This window comes from Zonotrichia leucophrys, chromosome 6 (assembly GCF_028769735.1).
Source record: "Zonotrichia leucophrys gambelii isolate GWCS_2022_RI chromosome 6, RI_Zleu_2.0, whole genome shotgun sequence".
NCBI classification, from domain to species: domain Eukaryota; kingdom Metazoa; phylum Chordata; class Aves; order Passeriformes; family Passerellidae; genus Zonotrichia; species Zonotrichia leucophrys.
The window spans coordinates 14,789,367-14,812,271 of NC_088176.1; the positions used below are offsets into that span (position 1 = coordinate 14,789,367).

At 38.6% G+C, this 22,905-nt stretch overlaps 1 protein-coding gene across 4 annotated transcripts in view; it reads left to right on the forward strand.

Moving 5' to 3' along the window:
• The first annotated feature begins 2,014 nt into the window (after positions 1-2,014).
• Positions 2,015-22,905, forward strand: part of KNDC1 (kinase non-catalytic C-lobe domain containing 1) — a 57,279-nt gene continuing 36,388 nt past the window's right edge. For all 4 annotated transcript variants that reach the window (XR_010440725.1, XM_064716206.1, XM_064716208.1 and 1 more), the window contains exons 1-3: positions 2,015-2,370; positions 6,867-7,065; positions 10,331-10,389. Coding sequence is in view for 3 of the 4 variants with exons in the window: in XM_064716206.1 (XP_064572276.1) it covers positions 2,269-2,370; positions 6,867-7,065; positions 10,331-10,389 (360 nt within the window). In the remaining variant the exon portion in view is untranslated. The remainder of the gene's footprint in view (positions 2,371-6,866; positions 7,066-10,330; positions 10,390-22,905) is intronic.

The window sequence follows — 22,905 nt, forward strand, 5'->3', positions numbered from 1 at the left end:
CAAGTTTTTGTTTACAGAATAATGTTGTGTTTGTTTCATTTTGTTTTCTTCATAGAAATAGCTCTTCAGTAGAGCTAACAAGTTAACCAGAGCAACCATGAGATAGGTCTGAAGCATCCTGGATCACTTGGAGACAGTAAGTCAGGCACTTACTCTGATAAAATCTACCTAAGTCTAGATTCAATAAATAAATAATGCAGGTCCAAATAACGCAGGGTAGGTGTGTGAACCTGAGCCTGCTAACCTCACAAATGCCCTATCACCCAATTACTAGAAAGGGAATTCCTCAGTCAACAAAAAACATTGACACTTTCAAAAGTAGCATGTGAATTTCTGTGCAGCTTCCACAGGTTTACCTTAAACAATCTCTTTTCAGAAGAATTTGTGAATGCTCAAGCAGTGATTGCAATGGAGTGCCATCTAAGATGTATTGATGGGTGAGTGTAGATATTAGGCCTGATTTAGGCACCAGAGAAACTTTTTCTGTTTTCTCTTTCTTTCTTTTTTTTCCAATAATGCACTTGAGTCCAACCCACAAAATCCATTCTTGGATTCTTGGGTTCTTCTTGGGTAGATTGTGCTGCCTGAGGAAAGTATTTTGCCAAAAATGCTGGTAAAATACAGTTTAGGAAACTTGTATATTTTATAATGTTGGCCTTTTTTTTTTCCAGAAGTACCAGGCATTGTTTTCCATGCTTCAACACTTGTTCACAAAAGCCTGAGTTACCAGATTGTAAGTATATCTATTGTTCATATCAATTTAGTTCAAAAATGTTAGTAGGAAGACAGCATATATATGAAAGGCTGCAATCTGTCTGAGTTTGGCTTTTTTCTCAGTAGCATGCCATGACTGTGGAATGTATCCAAATAACATTCAATTGGGAGAAATCTTACAACTGCAGGATGACTTTTATGGGGCAGTTAATCAACGTACCTTTGTTTGCTTCACAGTGTTTGTTAATGTTTATTTTAATAGAGTATTAATCTTTTCCATAGAACACTACATACTAAAAATAAAAAAAACTCTTGCTTTGCTTGATTGTACAATGCACAGATTAATTAATTAACATACTTCATTTTGACAAAGAATTATAGATATAAAGGAAAACAGAATAATTAAATTGGCACCATTATTTTCCAGTAGTTCTAAAATTTAATTACAGGAGAAAAGTGTTCTCTCCATCCACCATGTTTTTACAATAAAGATAAAAGATTGTTATGCGGCTTAAAGTTATATCAGGAGACACCTGGTCAGGGGTTACTTGTCCATTACCAAATGCCGATTCCCATTCCCAGGCTACAGCCTGTTTACTCAAAACAACAATGGGGTTTACTTGAATTAAAAACTGGCTTATGCGGGTGGTGGTTTTGAAGGAATCCTTGATTGTGAACCGTCGATTTCAAAGGGGAGTCTCAATGAAGTTCCTTGAAGCACTCTAAGCCCTGTGGATAGCAAAAATGGGCCGGGGCTAATGAACGTCAAGGAGGTGACAGCGCCTTGGTTTTGCTTGTGGTTGTTATGGCTCGAACTGCGTCAAGGGTTATGCCACGGGCGTGCAAATACTTGGCCACCTGTCTTAATTGTAAACACTGCTTAATGCAGCAAACCCAGCGGTTCGGAGAGCCGGTGGCGGTAACGCGAGCCCGAGGGCTCGGGCAGGCAGGGCGGGGATCATCGGCGGCGGCAGCAGCGCCGGTGCCACCGCGGGCACCAAGCACCCTCGCCCGACGCCGGCCCTCCCTCCCCGCCGCTGCCGCTCGCCCGCAGAGCGCAGCCGGGAGGGACCGGCCCCGGCCCCCGCGGGGCCCCGGCGGCCCCAGCTCGCACTGCGGCGGGCGCGCCCCTCAGGGCGCAGGGCCACGGCACCGCCACCCCAGGGCGGCGGGGGGGGGCGGGGGCCGCGGGCACCCAGCACGGTGCGCGGCCGTACCCCGGCGGCTGCCGGGCCTGCCCGGGGCGCGGCGGGGGCGGGCGGCGCCGCAGGAGGGCGGGAGCCGCCGCAGTGAGGCCGCGCGGGCGAGGCGGCGGCGGCCGTTGCCATGGCAGCGCTGCCCCGGGCCGGGGCCTGAGCGGAGGGGCGGGGGCGCCCCGGGCCGGGCCCGGCAGGGGAGGGGAGGGGGTTAAAGCGGGCGGGCGGTGCCGCGGGGGTCGCTGCCGGGGGCAGCCCGCAGGCGGGGTGAGGATGAGCCGCGGCGGGGGCCGAGGGCCGTGCTCCGAGCGCACAGGGAGGCTGCGGAGGTGAAGCCTCTGCTCCCTCGCCGGGCGGGATGGAGACTCTTGGCGCTGCAGAGGACGTGTTTTATGAAGAGGAGGAGGAGGAAGTGAACTGCTACGACTTTGAGCCTCTGCCGACGCTGCTGGAGGATGAGGTGAGTGCGGCAGGTGCGGGGATGGAGCCGCCGCCCTTGCGCTCACCTGTGGTGTGGCGGCCTCGGGGAGGCGGCCGGGCCGGGGGCGCAGCGGCCCCCGGGAGCGGCCAGGCCGCGGCTCAGCGCCGCTCGTTTTCCCTGTGTGCTCCTGGTCCCTGCCGCCAGCCTGGGCTTAGCCCATTGCCGTGCACCTTCTCCACACAACAGCAAAGTCATGGTCCTCGAGTGCGGGATGTCTCGTCACTGCTGTCGTAGCCGTGGGTTAATGCTGCAGTCGGCAAGTACGTGTCCTTGTCGCACCCGATCAAGGGAAATTTACACGGGCAGAATAATTTCCCGAAGCTGCCAACCACTTCTTTCGTACTGCCGTATATTGCTGCCCTGTGCTAAAAGGCCTTTGACACTGGGAAATAAAAATCAAAAATATCAAACTGTTAAATCTGTTTCTTCAGTTGTTATGCTGAAAACCTGTAGCTAAAACCAGTTCTTGTCATTGCATTTGTCTGGCTCTGTTATTGGTTTTGCCCTTGCTCTTTGTTGCTCTTGCTCATCTTTATATCTTTTCACATGAAGTGTTTCTTACCCCTTCATGAATGTTGGGGCAAAATGTTTGGAGATGCTTTGCTTTTGTAAGTAAAGGCTTGGTGAACTGTATGTGAGCTGCCCATTCCCTGAACCAAATCTTGCAAACTTTCTAACTTGCCATGTCAAGAATCCATGCTGAATCAGGAGTTAAATGTGAGTTTGAAAATGCAAAGCCCCTTTCAGCTTTCCTGAGTCACCCATTGGCTTGGCAGTTTGGCTCTTCCACTGTCTGTAGTGCTCAGTGCTGCAGGCCCTCTCAGACTGGCCCATGCAAAATCTTGGAGGAAGGTGCTAATGGCCTTTTTTTTTTACACATTGGCTTAAATACTTAGAGTATTTTCTCGGAATGGAGAAGGCTAAGGGTCAACGCTTCTGTACAAGAAAGTACAGAACCTATTTTTCATACCTGCTCAATGTATACTTTGATTGTGGGTTCCCATGAGTCCTATCTATTTAATTATTACAGAAACATAGAGGTTCAGTATTTTTCTTGGGAGAATGAGCATGACCTATCACCTGGTGATTAGATAAGTTAATAAAAAAGAGTTGCTTCGCCAAGCCAACCCGGTGTTTTTCTTCAGCTGTGATGAATGTAATGGATGTCATTTGCCACATTTTCTGTGATTCTGAAATAGAATGTTTTGAAGTTTGTGTGAATTATCGTGGCAAAAAGGTGTCAGAAGGCTGTGAGTGCTGTTGTACTGAACTGTGAGCTGCTTAGTCATTTAGTGGAGTCTGCTCTTCTTGTCATTGTACCAAGTATAAAGAATGATGTTGATGTCTGATGCAGGTGGTTTTTTGCCAATATGTGAAGCAGAAATCTGCCTGAGCTGAAGAGTAGAAAATGCTAAGGATGAGGCTGTGTTTCCATTTCCTCTCTTTACTAGAACTTTATTCATTTCATACTCCTTAATATTTGATTTCAAAGTTTTTAAGAAATGGTATGTGGCCAATTAGTTTTTTTATTCCTACTCTCTCTTAATTATCTCTGCTTAATTGTATGCTACTGAACAGTTTTGTACTTACTGAAGAAAATCTGAGAGAAAGCTGAAAACTAATGTGAGCAGTTAAGCGTGGTTGCCCAACAGGTTTACTTTTTGTAGTGCTTAGTGTTAAAACCAGACACTTTCATATTAAAACCAGACACAAGTGTCTTTTGCTGAAAGAGACAAAAAGAGTGGTCCGAAGTACTGAAGCAGCTTCCAGTGGTCCGAAGTACTGAAGCAGCTGCTCACCAGAAGTTTCAGCTTGCCAGAACCTCCTGTGTTTGAGTGTTAAAAGGATGGTTTTTTCCACAGTGGTACCTCTTGGTCTGTGTTGCTTTGGAGATACAAGCCAGCCAAATGCAAGTCTCAGTGTTTTCAATGTTTTCATTCTCTACAAAGGCCTTGCTCAGCTGCAACAGCAGCTTTAATAACTAAGGTCAAGGAAGACTGATCATTTGGGAAATTTGTGGTTTCTCTGAAGTAGGTAACTTGCTGCCCTGGAGCCCTGGAAATAGAAAGGCCTGCAATATGGTGGTGGTGGTATTTTGCTTTATCTTTTTTTATGTTAGTTTTATTTTCACCTAGCCATCGACTGCTGATGGAAGCCATGGAACATTCATAGGACTTTTTTGCCTTTTTTCTTTTTTTTTTTTGCTTTTTCTGTATGACATAACTTTCTCATCCCTGGGAAGGAAGATAAACTAAGCTTATCTGACATTTGAGCATTACCTTTTGTTTACTTCCCAAATAACCACAAGACAAAGATGTTTTGTAGGTTTGTGCTGTAGATATCATTGCTGGTAATTATTATCTGCAGTGGAGATCAGCCTCAAAGCTTAACTTAAAAGTTCTCTCAAGTCCTTATTGTGACTGGAATGTGATGCTGAGGCTGTCTGAAAGATTGCAGGTTTAATTTTTTTCATGTACACTCTGAATTGCGCCTCTTATGTCCATATGCACAGATCAAACTTAGTTTTGCATCTTGATTAGTAAATCATTCTTTTATTTCTCTGTTGTGGCAAATGCCATCGTGTCACCTAGCTGGAGGATTCTAGGAGAGTTAAAAATAATTGCTCATTCATTGTTTTGATCATAGAGTTTCTATTTTTTACTTTTTTGCTGGCCATAGAATAAGAAGTGGATCTCCTCTTTCCAAGCCTATCCTTATCCCACCACTCAGTTTGGTCAGTTTCAAAGTCTAATGTTTGTAGGAGAGTTTATTGCCGTGTGTTTTTGTTTGCAGAAAGAGGAACCTCTCTGCTGCTCTTAATGCTTGGAACAGCTTCCCTATGGAAATTTGCAAAGCCTCCTTATCCACCCTCACACTCTGATGGCAGCATTACACAATTGTATTGAGCATAGCACACAGAAAATAAGATTTTGTGCTGAGATCTTTTGCTGCTCATTATTATGTAGGACTGAATTTGATGAGACCAGGATCCATGATTAGTGCTAGAAGGCACTGAAATAATGCTGCCATTAGTAAATCAATCCACGTCTAGGCCATGTCTATAAAAAATAAGACCATTGAAAAGTTACATTTGCCAAACAGCAATGAGTGTGCTTTATTTCTTACCTCATATTTATTTATTAAGCATTATACTTTAGACTAAAAAGCACAATACACTTGTGGACTGAGGTTTGTTTCTTATTTGAAGGATATTATGAAAGCAATGCTTAATTCTCTGAAAGACAGTTTAATAAACTGTTAACCCCTTCTGTATGTGTTAATCCAAATATTATTGATGTTCTCCAGTGCTGGAGTAGGTAAAGACATTTTTAACTGTTCTCCAAGGGATTAAAAGTTTAAACTACTGCAATTTTCAGAGCTGTAAGGTAGTTCACATCCTCTTTTGCTGATTATGACATCATTTATTTTTTCTCTCTGCTAAGCAATGTATATCTGCACCTTCCATTAAGGATATATTTAATATCACTGTGTAGTTAGTAGTAGTTATAGCTCTGATACAAAGTAACTTCTGTAGATTACCTTCTATTTTTGTTACCTTACTTTTCCTTATAGATGGAGTTGATGTTTTGTTTGTTTGGGTTTTTTTTCTCCTCATTCCTTTAAGTTCATGAAGACTTCTGTAGCTATGGGTAATGTATTGGGTTTGTTTTCCAAAAATATCCATAGAGAGTCTGGTGCTTTGAGCCAAGCAATGTTTCGGAACATCTTGACCAGGAAAGCCACATTAGAAACACATTTGTTTGGGAATGGACTCAGAGCCTTGCTGTGGTAATAGGGTCAGTACGAGTTGACTACAGTTTAGGGCAGCAACTTAGACACTTAAGCCCATGAGCTGTTTTGATCACTAAAAGCTTTGGATATAATGGGAAGGCCTAGGACAACCCAAGTGTTTGGTTTTAAGTCCAAATATAAAAACACTTCTTCTATGGCATGTTTGGCTTTTCAAAGTTTATTAAATGGTCTACACCACTAAACTTCACAACAGCATCATTTTTAAGACAGGCCAATGTAAAAGGTACTTTTTCCCAGTTCACAAATGGTAGGGAGAATTGCTGTGAAGAGAATTTTAAAGTAGTTTATATAAAGACACCTGGGAAAGCTTGAAAGGCAGGGATGAGATGAAATGTTTTCATTTAGTCTCTCTGCTTTTACCTCCAAGTAGTCTGTTTCCTTTGATGTAGTGTTTATGTAACTTACATATCTCCCATAGTATTTTTTTTTATGTGTTGGAATACTGCGATATCTTTGTTCAGGTTAACTATGCTTCTTAAAACATCTCTGTGTTATAGAGCAAAGTCATGCACTTGGTGTTTCTTGGGGTGTTAATCAGTGTCCTAGAAAGTCTGAGAACTTGCTGGAAACATTACTTGTAGCCAATTGTGTCAAATATAATCTATGATGCAGAAAGTAGTGTCATGAAATCCAGGGTAATTTATTAATTCATATCTTGGCAGGAGAATGTGTCCCTTGCTGATATTTTGTCACTGCGGGATAGCTGTCTTACTGAGCAAGATATTTGGGCAATTTGCCTGGAGTGTTGCCATTCTTTGAAGAGCATTGCCCATTCTGCAATCTTCCAGACACTCTGCATCACTCCTGACACTTTGGCTTTTAACACCAATGGCAATGTATGCTTCATGGAACAGCTCAGTGGTGAGTATTTATGTTCCCAGGCTGTTTGTTTTAGAACTGTGCAAACTCATGGCGATAAACTGCAGTAAAATATTACATTCTATTTTTAAGACTTCCAATTAAAATAAAGATAAAATAAAACTTATTTGGGAAGGGTTGTGAATATTTTCACGTGAAACTACATGTTCAGTTTTATATTTGATGAACAAAGGCTGTTCTGAATTTGCTTAGAAAATTCCTCCTAGTTATTTTAAGACTTATCCAGGTGATAGGTCTTCTTTATTTCCATTTTAAACACACAGATTGTGTACTTGTGTGTGCAAGGCTCTATCTTTGTAAAGCATGTCCTTCACCTCTTACAGATCTTCTGATGTCATGGATATGTTCTGTTTCTAGAGAAGTCTGATAGTCGGTGTATCTTGGTGATTGTGGCCATAAAAATGGAGCAATTCTATTGCATATTTGTTATTGAAAAGGAAAGTTGTCTCAAATAAAGGCCTTTTTTTAAGCTCTCTCTTGAATAAAAAATTAGTTTTTAAGTAATGATTTTCAGACTTGCCAAGTATTGGGACTGATTGAGAAATGAATTTTAATATCTTAAAAACCAGTATGTAATAGCAAGGAAGATATTCAGGTATCATAGCAGATGAACAGGGAGATGCTTGACTTTAAAACACTTCTTGTTTCAGCTTGGACAAAAAAGCATGTTATGGTTGCTGTTCCTTTCTCATGTGATGCGTGTCAAGATGATAGGTCTTCAGTCTCTTAATGATTTTACAGGAGAAGAGCAAGAAAACCAAACAGCTCTTACTCTATGGTACTTTTAAATTTTGTTGGCTCATAACTAGGAGAACCATTCTAGTCCAGATACACACCAGTCAAGTTTTTGTTGTGACTTCTTTAGCCTGATTTATTTTTAAATCTCTGTCAGGATGTTTATGCTTTCACACAAAATCTAGATCACAATATTTAGAAAAAATACTAGAATAAAAATGAGATAAGATACCGTTGCAACAAATGAAGATTTTTTGCCTTTTTACAATTAGTCTTTCGTATAAATGAAACATCCTAAAATATCATTAATAAAGATTAAAGTATACTTTCATAATTGTTGTGATGTTTTTTTAAATTAAATTCCTTAAATAGACATGAGACAACTTTTAGTTACATATTAATAGGGTAATGTGGAATCAGTTTCCTTTATTTTAAGGAGCTTGTCATACCTTGAAATTAAAAAATAAAAAGAAGCTGGCTTTGTATAAGCCAAGGGTGTATGAAAGACTTGTTGAAGAGCATAAATCTAGTGGATGAAAAATGCCCCTCAACTAAGATCTTTGCTTGTAGCTGGGGAAGAGAAAAATCAATTCCTTCTTAAATGTTCTAGTCTAATTGAATAGCTGGCAAACAATTGATCCAGGAATGCTGTATTCATGTACTTAAAATGTAGGATAACAAATTCCTGTGCAAAGCAAATGTACGAAGATTTACTTCCCTGAAGTCATGTTAGTCTCTAAGGAAAAGACTTTTCATTAGTTCTCTTTAAAGAAAGATATGTTTTCCATAGGAATGCGAAAAAGTGACACCTGTGTTCTATTTCTCTCAGGCTTCACTGTGTCTTTGGCTCTTTCTCTCAGATTCTGTTACTCTTTGGTTAAAAGATAACAGTGTTGGAGGCACTTGAAGAGGTTGTCCTTTTTGCTTCCCTGCAGTTGTTGCCTATGGATTTATTCTTCCAGAAGAAAATTATAACCTCTGGATTTGCTTTCCAGTGAGAGAAAGTGAGCAGGCTGTCACCTCTGCTTTAGCAGCAAGTTCTGCTTCCTGCAAGTTCCGTGGTGCTAAAGTGACAACCATTCAACAGGATATTCTGCCAAGGGCTCTGATACCTTCTTGTCTCTTCAGATCACACACATTCCCATTGTAAACATTATATTAAAATAATACAGTGAGCTGTACCAGTGATAAGTTAAATACTTGTACAGCCTTTAAAGTGTTCTGTGGAAAGAAAGGGAAAAGGTAGTGGGGAGATAAAAAGTAGTCTGCAGGTGGGGGAGGGGGAGAACAAAACATCTCTCTGTTAGTTCCCCTCCCCTTCAGCATCCTCTGCCCACCCCCAAAATCAGGAAAAAATGTGGTGATGGGTAAGAAATGCAAAATTGGTTGCATAGCCCTCTTTTTCAGTAGGAAAGTACATTTGAGAATGTCCTAAAGAGCTGTAAATCAGTTACTGTTTCTAGTCATCCATACCACCTAGCTACAACGTATGAATATGTTTTAAAAGTCCTCTCTAGTAGTCTCTGCTACAAAACTGGTTTTAATAAAAACTTTGCATTTCACTCTTAAGTACAGGCACAAAAGCTAAAGTTATGATGATTTAGAATTAAAGCTAAAGTTATGATGATTATGCTGTGCCTCTGAACATCCTATTTTTTTCTTCTTGTTGAGAAAGGAAACACCCTTTTTGCATGTCAATCATCTTGACTTCCCAGAAGGATAGACTAGGTGAGTTGGATATGTATGTGGAGAGTAGGCTTTTTTGTTGTGCTCCTGTTGAATTCCTTGATGTTTTTTATGGGTTCATGTGACAAAAGTGCAGTGTGATACTGTGTACCTGCTTGGATACAGAAACAGCATCAGACTCTCATAACGTGTTCTTTTCTTCTTTCCACCTCCTCACTCAGAATTGGCTGCTGCAGTAGCTCAGTTCTCTGCTCAGCAGCACATGCATGGGCTCTTTACTTCCTCTACTCTTTTATTATAAGTAAAACAAACTAAGCAGGAAGGTTAGAGTTCTAAGCTGGCCTGTAGATGAAGAAGCAATTAGCTGTTCAGGCTGGCTTTGCTGCTTGAACCCTTATCTCCCAGGTCTGTAATGGAAAATAGTGAGTAGAACTGTCCAGTTAATCAAATCAAACCTCTAAGCCACAGCTGAGCCGCACCAGCTTTGGTGATAACTGGGTCCAAACATAAATGCCTGAAGGTAAGAAGTGGTAGACATGTTAAATGTATTTCTTTGTGAGTGTTTAATCTGGTTTGTTTCTTAGTAGGGAAGTTATGATACCTCTTTGGAGAGAGCTTGAAAACCACACTTTATTTAATTCCAGCACTATAAACATGGATAACAGGTTCTTTGTACAGTGGATTGGAGTGAACCAAAATACTGCTGTACAATGTTTCTTTTGTATCAGATAGGAGTGTGTCATTACACTTGTATCATCAAGTTGGTTTGTGGTTTTTGTAAACAAGACTAATTTCTAATCTGCCATGTTTCTTTTTGTTTTCAAAGATGATCCAGAAGGTGCCTTTGTTCCACCAGAATTTGATATCACCGGTAACACTTTTGAGGCAAGTTCATAAATTTATCTGTAAAATGGAGGGAGAGGTTAATACTTTTAGTACCTCTGGCAATACCAAATGCTCAGCATTCTCAGTATATAATTTTAGAACTTCTAAAGATTGTGAGTAGTAAATGGTGCTATTTAGATATGTTTTGTGAAAATAAAAAGTAAACTTAAAATGCCATATTAATTTTTGGCATAAACATTTGTTCACTAACTGTTAAAATGTGAGAATCTATTTTGGCTGAATAATGTTACACTAAAGCACAGCTGGCCTATATTATGTTCACTGGTACCCTTCACTGGTTACATTGACTTGTTTGGGGACTAGCCATGAACTTTTATGACTAAGTATAAAATTTGTTTGCTATCCTCTTCAATAAAATAATTCAGGGAAGGGTAATCAGCAATTTTATCTTTGATTTAATGAAGAAACAGATTACTGTCTGTTGCTTTGCAATGCACAAATGCTCTACATTGTTAAATTAAATTAGATTTAAATTGTTTATACTAATTCATTAGCCTCCCAAGTCAACCATCTCATTGCCTGCTAAAGGAGCATTTGCTTGCTTAATATCCGTTTCCTTAATACAATATTTTTTATGGCATGTATTCTTAGATAATTCAAATGCTTTAACTAGCAATGCATTTAATTCAAGGTATATTTAAAAAAATCTGGGTCTTTATATTTTGAAACAAATATCTTTTGCTTTTCAGAGTCATAGCCTTCATAGTCATGCTTATAGTTCTCTGTTTCTTGATGGGGGGAGGTGGGAAGGAGGAGGAGGAAAAGTGAACCTTGGAAGTGTGAAGTACCACATGTTAAATGAGAATGATAAGGCAGGAAGGGTGGTAGAATAGAATCTGAAATAGTGAAGTCTTTGAAGGTTAAAGAGGCAAAAATTCAGAAATTCAGTTGTTGCTATGCTTTATTAATGTATGTACATATGCCAGCAGAGATCTCGTGATTTTTGTGCTCATTCTCCTCCTCATCCCCATGATCGTTTTTGGGGTGTCTTTCTTTGAGGACAAGGATTGTTAAGAGGTGGCCTGCATTCCCTGCAAACTTGGCAACTGTAGAAGCCTTTATATTTAGATGTGGTTGAGGAAAGCGAGACCCAAAGGTGACTGGTTTTTGTTTCGTTCTTTTTGTTGTGCTTCTGAAGCTGTACTAAGGATTTTACATAAATATGTTCTTCATCCCTCAACAAGTTTCCAAGACTTGACACAAAAATGCTTACAAGGTTTGCGGAATTACTTGCTCCTTTGGCCAACTGATTTCCCCCAACCCTTTTTCCTTGCCTAGTAGTTGCTGAACTTGTGTGCATAAAGTAAATAGATACAGTGAAAGAGGTTCAAAGACCATGGAGATGGAACAAGGTGAAATAGGAATTTGGGAAGACTGTGGTAATACTAAGTGACCTGAAATTTTAGTTCCATCTGATAGACAAAGCCATTGTATTCCTTTTGGATAAAACACATCTGTGTGTAGATCTGTTGTTTAACTCTTCTCTTTCAGCATGTACAGGCCTGTTAAACCCCAGTGAATTCCAAACCCAAGCACAGCACAATCAAACATTCAGTGAAAGCTGCTTGAGCCAGGAGTGGCTCTGAACATTGACCCTTTTACTCCTTTTGCAAAGGTCAGTGAAGATACATGAAGGTACACATTTGTGTGAAGAAGTTGGCATGCTCTGCCTTGTCTCTTGTGACATGGGCTGAGTGCACTGATTTCTGTAAGTTGCTGCTGTCTCTTCATCTAGCAAGTTGGGAGGCCTTCCAAAGCAGGGAGAGCAGGGCTATGACAGTGTCCTGTTGTCTCAGCTGTTTTTCCCTGACCACCCTGGAGCAATACACAAGGCAGAAAAGCAAGGGCTTTCCCCTGCATTAAGGCAGAAATGTATTGTTTTGCTCTGGGATTTGTGTGCATTTGGTCAGCCATTTATGGGATTCAGACTATTTGTGAAACTTTCAAAGCTTTACCTCTTACCATGTGTAGAGTTTGGTTGAATTTTTAAGTGCTTTGGTACCAGACCAACTTCTGCCAAGGATTCCATGGTGATCTCTGCTTGTTTTTACTTTTGCAGATTCCAAGACCTCCAGTAGGTTAATGCTTATGTACTTGTTTCAAGGGTTTTATAATACTGTAATCTTTCCAAGTTGACCATTTCCTTCTTGGTGTTGATACTTCAAGTTCTTCTCTTTTCCAAAAGTATTGAGACTTTTTTCTACCCCTATTATAACCTTTTGCTATTGCAGTAGCAGAATAGTAGTGCTTTGTATACATCTCCTGGCCTGTTGTGTTTTCTCAGTGTTATGAAGTTCTTTGATTACAATAAGCTGCCCTTTATACAGGGGTGTCAAGTGTCTTGAATTAAGTCCTTGCTCCTTCCTTGGTGATGACCTGACTTGGTTCTTCTTTGTTGGAGTTTTTCAGCTGCTTGGTCTGCTTTGTTTAGAACAATGGCAAGTAATGTTTGTATTGAAACGATCTGATTTCAATATAAAAAGAAAAAAATTGGTTTTGGAACTACTAATTATGTTCAGGATGATCTTTGATAGCTGTTACTCTAGTGTCAAAGCTTGGCTCCTTTAAAATAGTTATGTCAGCCAGAGGTTTTGCTTGATTTGAGTGCAACCTATTTTGTGGCTTCTAAAATGGATGCACACAATGAGATCTGTATGGCTACTGGATGACTTCTTCCCCTTGAACTCTTCTTTTAAAAATCCTTCAATTAAAGCTACAGTTATTTCAACAAGAGATGTTTTGTTTCCTGCTTGGTGAATTACTGATCCAGACCTCTAATGGTATTGTGACTCCAGCCTAATTAGTTGCTAAACTTAGCTGGCACTCACAAGCACACAAGGGTAATAGACACAGGAAACAAATTGAAATGCGTTACTGTCCTGGTGTCTGAAACAACACTATTAAAGATGTCAGTGTCTAGTTGGAATTTCAAATAACTAGAGATCTAAAGCTTTGTCCAAATGACAATGCACAAGACTGAAAATTAATTGATTTCATGTGGTTGGTTTTAGACTTGTGCCTTCTTTCTTGACCTGCTCTCCTTTTGTTAAGTAGGAATAATAGCACCAGCTTCAGTTACTGCTGAAAGCTGGAAGGTGAAAATTAGCCCTTCAGTTTCAGTATCAGGTGTAAAATAGACTTTTTAGAGAGAAACATGGTTCAGAAGGAATTAACTGTGAAAGGGGCTTGTGGTACTGACAGTGAAGTGCAGCTGAACTTTCCATGGTGACTTTAGTGCTGCCACAGTTCCATCCTCTGGGCTTGGAGGAAGGATTGCAGTTTCTGAGCAACTGAAGAGACCTTGAAATCACTGTGTTGCTAAGTAGTTGGAGTGCTATTGAGTAGGGCAGTTCTGGAATGTTCTCTGCTTTCAGGTGTTTGCGTAGTTGCCGTACAAGGACAGAAAGGCAGCCAAGCAGGTACTGCTGGGCTCTAGGACAGTACTGAATTAAAACTGAGAATCTCCTGTCTATCTGTTCATGTTATTTTTTTCCTCTGACTGTGCTATCTCCTTACAGACTTCCATTACCATTGTGCTCTAGTAAATGTACTGTTAAGAACTGATGCTGAAAGGAGAGAGAGAATAGGAGTTACACTTTAGAGTTATGATCCATACTGTAACTGCTAAAAAAGGTGAATTTCTGTACAGTACACTTAGTATCATTTGCACTTCTTTTCTTAATGCAGATGCAGGCATGTGATATAACTGTGCTCTGTAAGTTTTCAGATGACTGAAGCTGTCACTTGCCTGCATTGATGGAAATATCTCAGTTTCTCCTTTTCCTCTAAGCTAGAATTTGTGCCTTAATTTACTATTGAAAGTATTGACCATGTCTTTATTCTCACTGAATCTTGAGCTAGAAGTCCATTAGAGACATCTGGATTATAAATACTAGTGTCTAATTTTATCATTTTCTACTCATCATACTGTAGAGAACAACAAAGAATGTGAATTTTTCTGTTCTTCAAAGACAGGAAGAGGCTGAGATGCAAAAATACATAATTGAGACTTCTTCTAAAATTTGCCCTGATTTTGCCTTCTAAATAGGAAGAACTTCAGCCTTTTTCCTGATGAAAATGGTTCCTATTTCATTTTCTTGCCCTGAGCAGTACAGTGTTAGACTTGTGAAATTTGACCAATGGGAGGCTCAACATGAATAGTTAAATATTGTTGAGTTCGTTAATAGCCTTACTTCTATCACTACAATACAAGATTGCCTCAGGTTAAAAACATTGGCTGTCTCAAACCAGTTTCAAATAGCTATTTGTCTGCATCACAAAACTGCCATTGAGTCTCACACAGAGGTTCATTGATGTGGAACACCACATTTCTAAGATATGAGCTTTCAGTGAGATGAAGGACTGATGTCCACCATGTGTGAGCTTGCATTTGTAATCGTTTAATAATGTGGCTATTCAGTTTTGCTTGTTCTAGTGAATCTTTGTAATAGAAATCAGTGAATTTTCACTCTTGTCTATTTTTTTTAATCTAAGGAAGCTTGGACAATACTTCTGTTAATAACTTATTTCAGTATTTGGAGGTGATAAGATGCAGTAGTTTAGAAGCCTCAGTGTGCAGCAGGATGAAAACCTTCAGAAATTAAAAGAACTGAAAAAGTGATACAGAGTTAAGTACTACCTTGAAGAGAAGGATGGGTTAGTGATGGGGAAGACAGTGAAGTTCACATTGACTCTTTTTCTCATCTAGAGCTTGTTCTTGCTTTTGTCTATCAAGACAGGAGTGGGGTGTGCTGATACCTCACCTGTGAGAGAATCACAGCTGGAAGAGGCTGAATGCTGTCACTATCTTTGTTAGAATGTCATGACTGTCAACTTGCAGCGGGCTGTAGTTGATTTATATTATATTTTAAAATAAGTCCAAGTATTTCACCAACCTTGAAAAGAAACAAACGTACATGAAGTGGTAGAAATGCTGCAAATAGAAAAGATACAAAATTAAATGTTATTACATTGGTTTTGAATACTAAATTATTAAGATTCATATAGCTTTTTCCTATGAAATGTGACAAGGCAGTTGGAGTGATAAATGCGGTATACATGTGAATATTTTATGTACATATAAACGCACGGGTTGAAGTTTCAAATGAAACATCGTGTTCTGCAGAATAGATAAAGAAAGGTTCAGGGTGTGTATGTATGTGTGTGTATATATATATGTCAGGCCTACTGAAGAAAACTCAGCAGACAGTTTCATGCTGCAGTATTTTTCAGTACCTGATCATTACTGACTGAGTGCTCACGTCTCAGCTGTTGGTCCTTCTCTAAATGTGAAAGCCTTCATCTTTCTCCCAAATCCAAACAGCAGACAGTATAAAGGAAGTCTTGTCTTTGTGACTTTGCTAGTCTTTTAAAGCAATAGCTTGGAATACTGTGATATTATCTCTATTGTTCTATTTGTCTTTTGCTCTCAATGCAGGATGAAAAAAGAAAACTTTTATATGTTCTCATAGATGGGTTTTTGGTTTTGTGTTTATCTGATGGGGGAAGCAAGTCTTTTGAACCACCTAGTGCCTTTTTTCTTCAATTCTGTTTCCCTTAGTTTCGTGTAGCCTCCCCTTGAGACTAATTCTATCTAACAGCAGTAAGGCTTGTCATCAGCAAATGGTAACTTATCTCTTCCTGTAGTCTAAACCATTCGATCTCCTGAGCATTATTTAAACCTGTCTTTTCCTTCAGTGACAAAAATAAATTACTTTCATTTGTTACGTCTGCCTCTACTGTGCTATAGAAGAGAAAATGGAATCTTCCTGTTCTTGCTTTTACATCACCATCCCAGTTGAGGTCCCTTTCAGGAACTTAGGACTGAGCAAACACCCTTTAGATGCTTTACACAAAGTTAACAAAAGGAAGAATGAGGCCAATGGAATTCTTTTACGTCAGTCGTTTTGGTTTTTTTTTTTTTCCTTTTAATGCATAGGCTATCTTAAAGTTTATAATTTGATTACCTCAAAAACCTACAGCTTGTTGCTTAGTCCTGAAGTTGGAGTTGCAAAGTTGTCATATTGGTCTTGGCATTATTAAAGTTAAGATATATAATTTTTCCCCTAAGATTTCTGAAGATTCTGCCCTGATGTATAAAAGAATTTTTAAATTATCTTATTTAAGAATTTTTGTGTGGAAAAGATTGAGAGTGAAGACAGACCTTTGTGTTCTCTCTCAAAACAGATGGGTTTTGTTGTTGGAATTTACTTTTTTTGAAGCCTGAAGGGTTTTGTTGGATAAATTTGTGGATAACTTCCATCATGGGCAAAAAACTATGGCAAAGAGAAGAGGTTGTTTTCTCCTGTTACACATGCACAGTGCCATAAATCTCTGGGCTTCTTTGGATTAGTTGTTCGTCTCCAACCTCTTCCATGTAAACTCATTGGTGCTTTCTCAGCTATTGATGAAGTTGTCTTCTTTAGTCCTCGTATCATCTGTCAGTTTCTGGTGCTGCCCAAACTCATTTCTTTGATGGATCCATCATCATACTGGTCTTAGTTGCAGAGCTTAGTTTTCTCTGCTCCTTTCCACTTATTTCCATCATTTACTCCTTAGAATGGTTAACAATGCTGTTGAAATATAATCCCAAACCCTTAACAGCACCATGGAATTATGCCTTATCATTAATTTTTATCAAAAGACTCCTCTTTCATTAATTTTATGTTTGTTTTTTGTGGATATTCAGGTCACTGAAAGATCATTGCTACTCTGGATCGGGATAATTTATACTCCCTGAAACAATGGCAATTAATTTTTACCATTTGCACAAACTGAAAATAAAGCCATTTCATTAGCGTATGAGAACATTTATAAAATACCAATGTTTCTGAAAGGTTCAGGAAATGATTGACTTAGAAGTAGATAGATTAAGAAGGTAGAGGCCTTCTTAATCTCCAGATAAAGTTTCAAGACTAGCTCAGTTTCCCCTGTGAATTAGATGGTTGTAGAGGATTAGGTTGTTGAGATTTAGTCAACAGAGCCTTCAGGATTGTGACAAAATGGTTGTCACTCACATGTCACTGTCCTTAGTTACAGCATTTCAGGAAACCTTAGCAGAATAACTGTGAACATGCTTTTGAAGCTGAGGATAGTGTCTCTTGGGAAATGTATTTAGTGTGACTTTTAAGTTTTCTTAGATAACCTTGCAACATGTTGTGAATTAATCTCTTTGTGTATGCATGTTCCAGGATTCTTGAACTTTTCAGCCCTTTCACCAAGTTTAAAATTAAAACAAACAAAAACAGAGGAAAAAACCCACCCAAACAAAGAAAACCATCAAAACCACAAGCCAACAAACAAACAAAAATTCCCAAACAAACAAACAAATACCCTAAAGCAAAAAAAGCCCCACAAAACAACCAAAAACCCCAACCAAATTTCTTCTTTCTCTTGACTGTAATACTGCTTCTATGCTTAAGTAGAGAAGGAGCAAGGTTTACTTAGGCAGAAAACATTCCCCTGTGAAACAATCAAACTGAAAACATAACCAGTCTGAAATCAGCCCCCAACCCTCCCTCACCAAATGTTTATGTTCCTGTAATATACAATGAGAGCTACCTACCTTGGCTGCTTCTGTCACCTCCAGCTGTTCTGTGAAAATTGGTGATTTGAAGATATTATGCAGTTAGGTAAATATAGAAGTGTCTGACCAACTTTTTACATTTTGCCGTTCATCTTATATATGATCCTGATAGGGAAAAAAATAGAAATCTACTTAGATTATTTTGTTAAGGAAGAGTTAATTGGTTATTGTGCAGTAATGAATATTTTATGTGTCAGAGTCTGGATATCATTCATTGATTCATGTAATGGTAAAAGAACTGGAATGCTATTCTAGTGTATTGGCCCATAGTGTTCTTACATGAAAGTGCTGCAATTCAGGTTTTTACGTCCAAAATCTGTAATAAGTATCCCTCAATACAGAATGATGTGAATGCATTACTCAGTGACAGACTTTACCAGTAGGCACAGTCTCTAAGGTTTAAGAGTAGGGGTTTTTTTTAATAACATACTTCAGTACTATGACTAATATTGTATTTGCTATAAAATAAAAAAAAAAAATTGTACACAGTTGAGGGAAGACAGAGCCAGTCTGTTCAGCATGCATATAACTGTTTCTCAGGCTTCCTTGTTTCTATGCCTACAGGGAATAAGTTGTGTTACCTTAATTAAGTGATAAATTAATTACCTATGGCAAGTAACTTAAAAGTAAGGAGGTTAATGGCTGATAAATCATAAGGAGAGCTGTGACACATGAAACTCCGTTTCAAAGGGAGTTTTTAAAAAAAAGCATTGTTCAAGAAGCTTTAAAGATAAATGTGAGTAACTTCTGCTATCTAAACCTCTGAGGTCTTCAGCAGATTTTTTTTTCTCGGCATTCTTCCTTACCCCTCATAATTATACTTACTCAGTCATGCAGGAGAAGAGTCAATTGGTGTCCTACTCATCCGTGCTGGAGTGCCTGATCTTTGTGATTAAGGGAGCCTAAAAGTGGGATGGAAGTGTAAGAAACCTGTTCTTAATTTGTTTCTTCACTCTGCAAATACATGAGTAATTTCCTGCAAATAGCATGGTTTAAATTTGCTCAAGATTCTGGGCATGTTCATCTTCATGTGACTTCCAAGAAGAAAATGAATCTTTACTGAGATAACAGTCAATGGCTTAAGATAGATCTGTCTTTAGTACAGTAGTTAAAATAGCAGCAGCTTTTTGAAACTGTATTGAGGTCCATTTGAAAAATTTGTATTTTTTTTCTTCATTTCTGGGTATAGCTTTGAATTGACAGTACTCCTTTACAAAGTAATTACTACTATAGATGCTGGCAAATTCCTCTATGGACAACAATCAACAGAGCCATATGGAAAGCCAGATTTGTAGCTGTTAAAATAATGTTCACAGGTGCACAGAGACTGTTGTAAAGGTACCTTATGATTTATTTAAAAAAAAAAAATCTTCTGTCAAAGAAGACCTGAAAAGAAACCCCTGAGGTTAGTCAAAAAGTATGAAAAAAACTTACAAAAGAATGAAAACCTGATATTTTTCAAATTTCTCAAAACACAGAAATGCTACCCGAAGTCTGCAATGTTTGCAAATGAATAAAATACAAAAGGGTTTTTCAAAGAAAGCTACAGCCAAAAAACTGTGTTATTTTTTTGAACATGTTTTAATCTTGTAGGACCTTCAATAGCTTCATACATTGCAAGTCTTCTTTATGGAGAATTATCAAAAATTTGACTCAATTAAGAGTGTCAGAATAGACTAGTGGCCAACCTGACAAGATTAGCAATAACATAAATTTCCAGGAGCAGACGGTGAAGCAGCATTCGTAAAAGAAACAGTTACTTCATGTAATATTCTTTAGTTGGAAGACAATGCCCTGAGGGAGAAGCTCTGCTAGAAATCTGTGAGGTGTGCTGTGGCAGCAGCCATGGAGTGAGTGTCAGCTCTCAGAAATGAAGGGGGTGGCAACAATGAGATGTACATGGGTGGATTCAAACAAAATACTCCCTTTTTGTGCTGTAAAATGTGGAAATTCTTGCTGCAAAACATAGGTGCAAAAAAGCTGCATGTGGCTAACAAATGGCTAACAAATTAATGGAAATAAACAGTTAGCATGAACTGTTACAAACAAGAAGTCTGCAACTATAAACTAAGATTAGGGTAATTTCCCAAGTAATGTTTCTCAGTTCAAACTGGATGATACAAATAGAGGTCCCCAGAAGCCAGAACCAGTAAAATGCAGGGACTAGGTAACAAAGCCTTGCTTGTGCCTTGTAATATAAATTGATGACCTGATGTTTGCCTAACAACATATACGAACTTGAAAGCTTTCACTTACTTTTGTTAGGTTAGTTAAAAGAAAATTTGAGAGTTAAAATACCTGCAGACTTTGGTTGTGAGAAAATATGACCTGTAGATACTTTTTGGGCCCCATTTTTTTAAGTCTTTTGGGGACCAAGTTTTTTTCAGGCAAGGTTAACTGTAGTTAGAAGGGACAAACTGCACATTCTAGTATTTGTTAACCACTTCAAGCTGGACTGTATGTTTTGTGAATAGTCTACAGTTGCTGAGCACTTCTAGCACACTCTGCAGACTAATTATGAAGGTATCCAGAGTGCCAAATGAACATAAAGCTAATTTTTAATACAACACCTTCCAGTAATTACAATTATGCAGAAAGGCATTTAGTCCATTTGTAGTGAAGGAAAGTATTAAAAATAATGGACCTATTTCCCTTTAATTTTCTCACTAAGGAATATTACTGACTTTCTTCTGCATAAAAATAGTGCATTTTAGAGTGACTACATAGAAAAATTACATAGGTAAATATTAAATGTTTTCTCTCAGTAGTAATTTTCTCAAGCATTACCTTGAATTTCTTTATAAAACTTTGAGGCTTAATATCACACTGAAGCTTTCTTTTATGGAACCCTTAAATACCTTGAATTGTGAAAGGGTGGAAGTAGTTATATCTGTGCAATCTCAGTAAAAAAAGAGAAAAATACACAAAGTAAAATAAGGGTCAAGTAAGAATGTCAAAACCAATTACACAATTTCTATAACTTATCATTTAGTCAGAAATATTTTTCAGGAAGAATTAGTTGTATTATGGTCTGTCTTTTTCAGTTCTTTGGAAGACCTACAATTCTGAACTTAGTGCAATCTCAGTACAGAATATAAATGGCCATTATTCATAATTGCTACATGCTTGTGCAGTCACTATTCAAAAGCTCCTTTGTCAGCTTTTTCCTGTAGTGTTTGTCTGCAAATGGGAGTTTCTGGAGAAGTTCAGTTCTTTAGCTCTGTCAAGCAGTAATACAACAACGCCTCTGTCATGCTCTCTGTGTAGACTTGGAGCTTTTACTTCCTCTCCTGATCTTTTGATTGGCAGATTTTAAAACTAGAGCAGATCATTATTCTCTGATTTCACTTCCTCTGGTGTTAAATGATTATAAAATGACATGCAGCAAGGCAAGTAACTTTTAAGTAGAACTTGCAGAAGCCTTTTGTAATATATTCCAACCATTATATAGAATTATAACATGATGGCAGAATCTTTCCTTGCCCTTGGTAAGTGCTTCCAGTACTTAACCTAATCATTTTAAAAAAAGGTAGTATCTTCACATTTTGAATTACCTTTTTGGAATTTTTTTGTCTTCTTATGCCTTTGTGTCTTGGAAACCACTCTAGTATTTAAAGTTATTTTGATTTGAAGCTACTCGTATGATCATGACCTTCAAAATTTTCTCTGGAACATGAGTTCCCTTGTTTCAGCATGTTGCTGAAAGGACTTCTATTACCTCAAATAATTACTATCTTCAAACTTTTTTTTTGTGTGTGTGTGTAAAGCATACCATAATGGTTTACCTACAGTTCTTGTTGTGTTTGCTGGCTTTGGGCTAAGAGGATATGCATTCTCTAGGATCAAATCTGGAGAGCTGGTTTCTTAATGTGACTTCTCCCCTTTTCTCCCATCCTTTCTGAAGCTGACACTGTGGTGCAGTCTTGCTGGCATGGTCTGTATGTTTTTGTAACAAGTGACATTTAGTCTTTAACTCCTGAACCTCCTTAGCAATTTTGAAGAGATTGCTTTGGGTTTGTTTGGTTTTTCTTTTGGACCTCTCCTCTGACAGTCATGCTATTTATCAGCTATTAAATTATTACCCTGTAATGAAAAATGCTCATAATTTAAACAGCTTTCCTCCTTATCTACATTTAAAACAAGTGGGTGTGAGGGGTTTTCTTGAGGGGGAGTATTTTGTTGGATTTTGGTTTTGTTTCTTTTAGTGGTAGTGGTTTTGTTTGGGGTTTTTTCAGAAATTAAGGAAAAAAGACCTCTTAATTATTTAATAAAATTCCTAACAGCCAATTCAGTCTCAGAAGAAAAGTTTTCTGCCACCCTTTCTTATTTGTTGCTCTCCATAGAACAGGCTGAAAAGTTTTTAGCTTGTTTATGAGATTGTTTTCATTGAGAGCAGTCACTTCTAGTAAGCATTAGGTATTTTATACTCAGGAATTTGCTTTATTTACATATTTATTACATAATTATTACATATTTACGTATTTTGCATATACCCATCTTGCTCTTCTTTCCCAGGAAGTGAAATTTTCTTCCTAAGCGCAGCTGTGCAGTTAGGTAGAAGCTTTTTGATGCATTAACTTGGGGGATGCCCCACCTAGTGGATGATCGTAAATGCATTTTCTCATTGCTCCACTAGGACACAAGGTTACGTTGGATTACCTTAAATATTACCCATGTTTACTGCCAACTCGGGAAATTGATTAAATAGCTGGGTTTTCTTTCTGCTTTTACTTGTGGGCTGATGGTGGTGGTGTTTGGGGAGCTAGAACAGGGGAAAGGTAAAAGAGGGATTTACATGAAAGAAAGCTTCAAGTTGAAAAAGTTGTCCACATTCCCTGTAAATGTTTTAACACAGAAATTAGTTACAAGCTATGGTGCTTAACATGGCCATCTACAAAACTAGTTTTCCT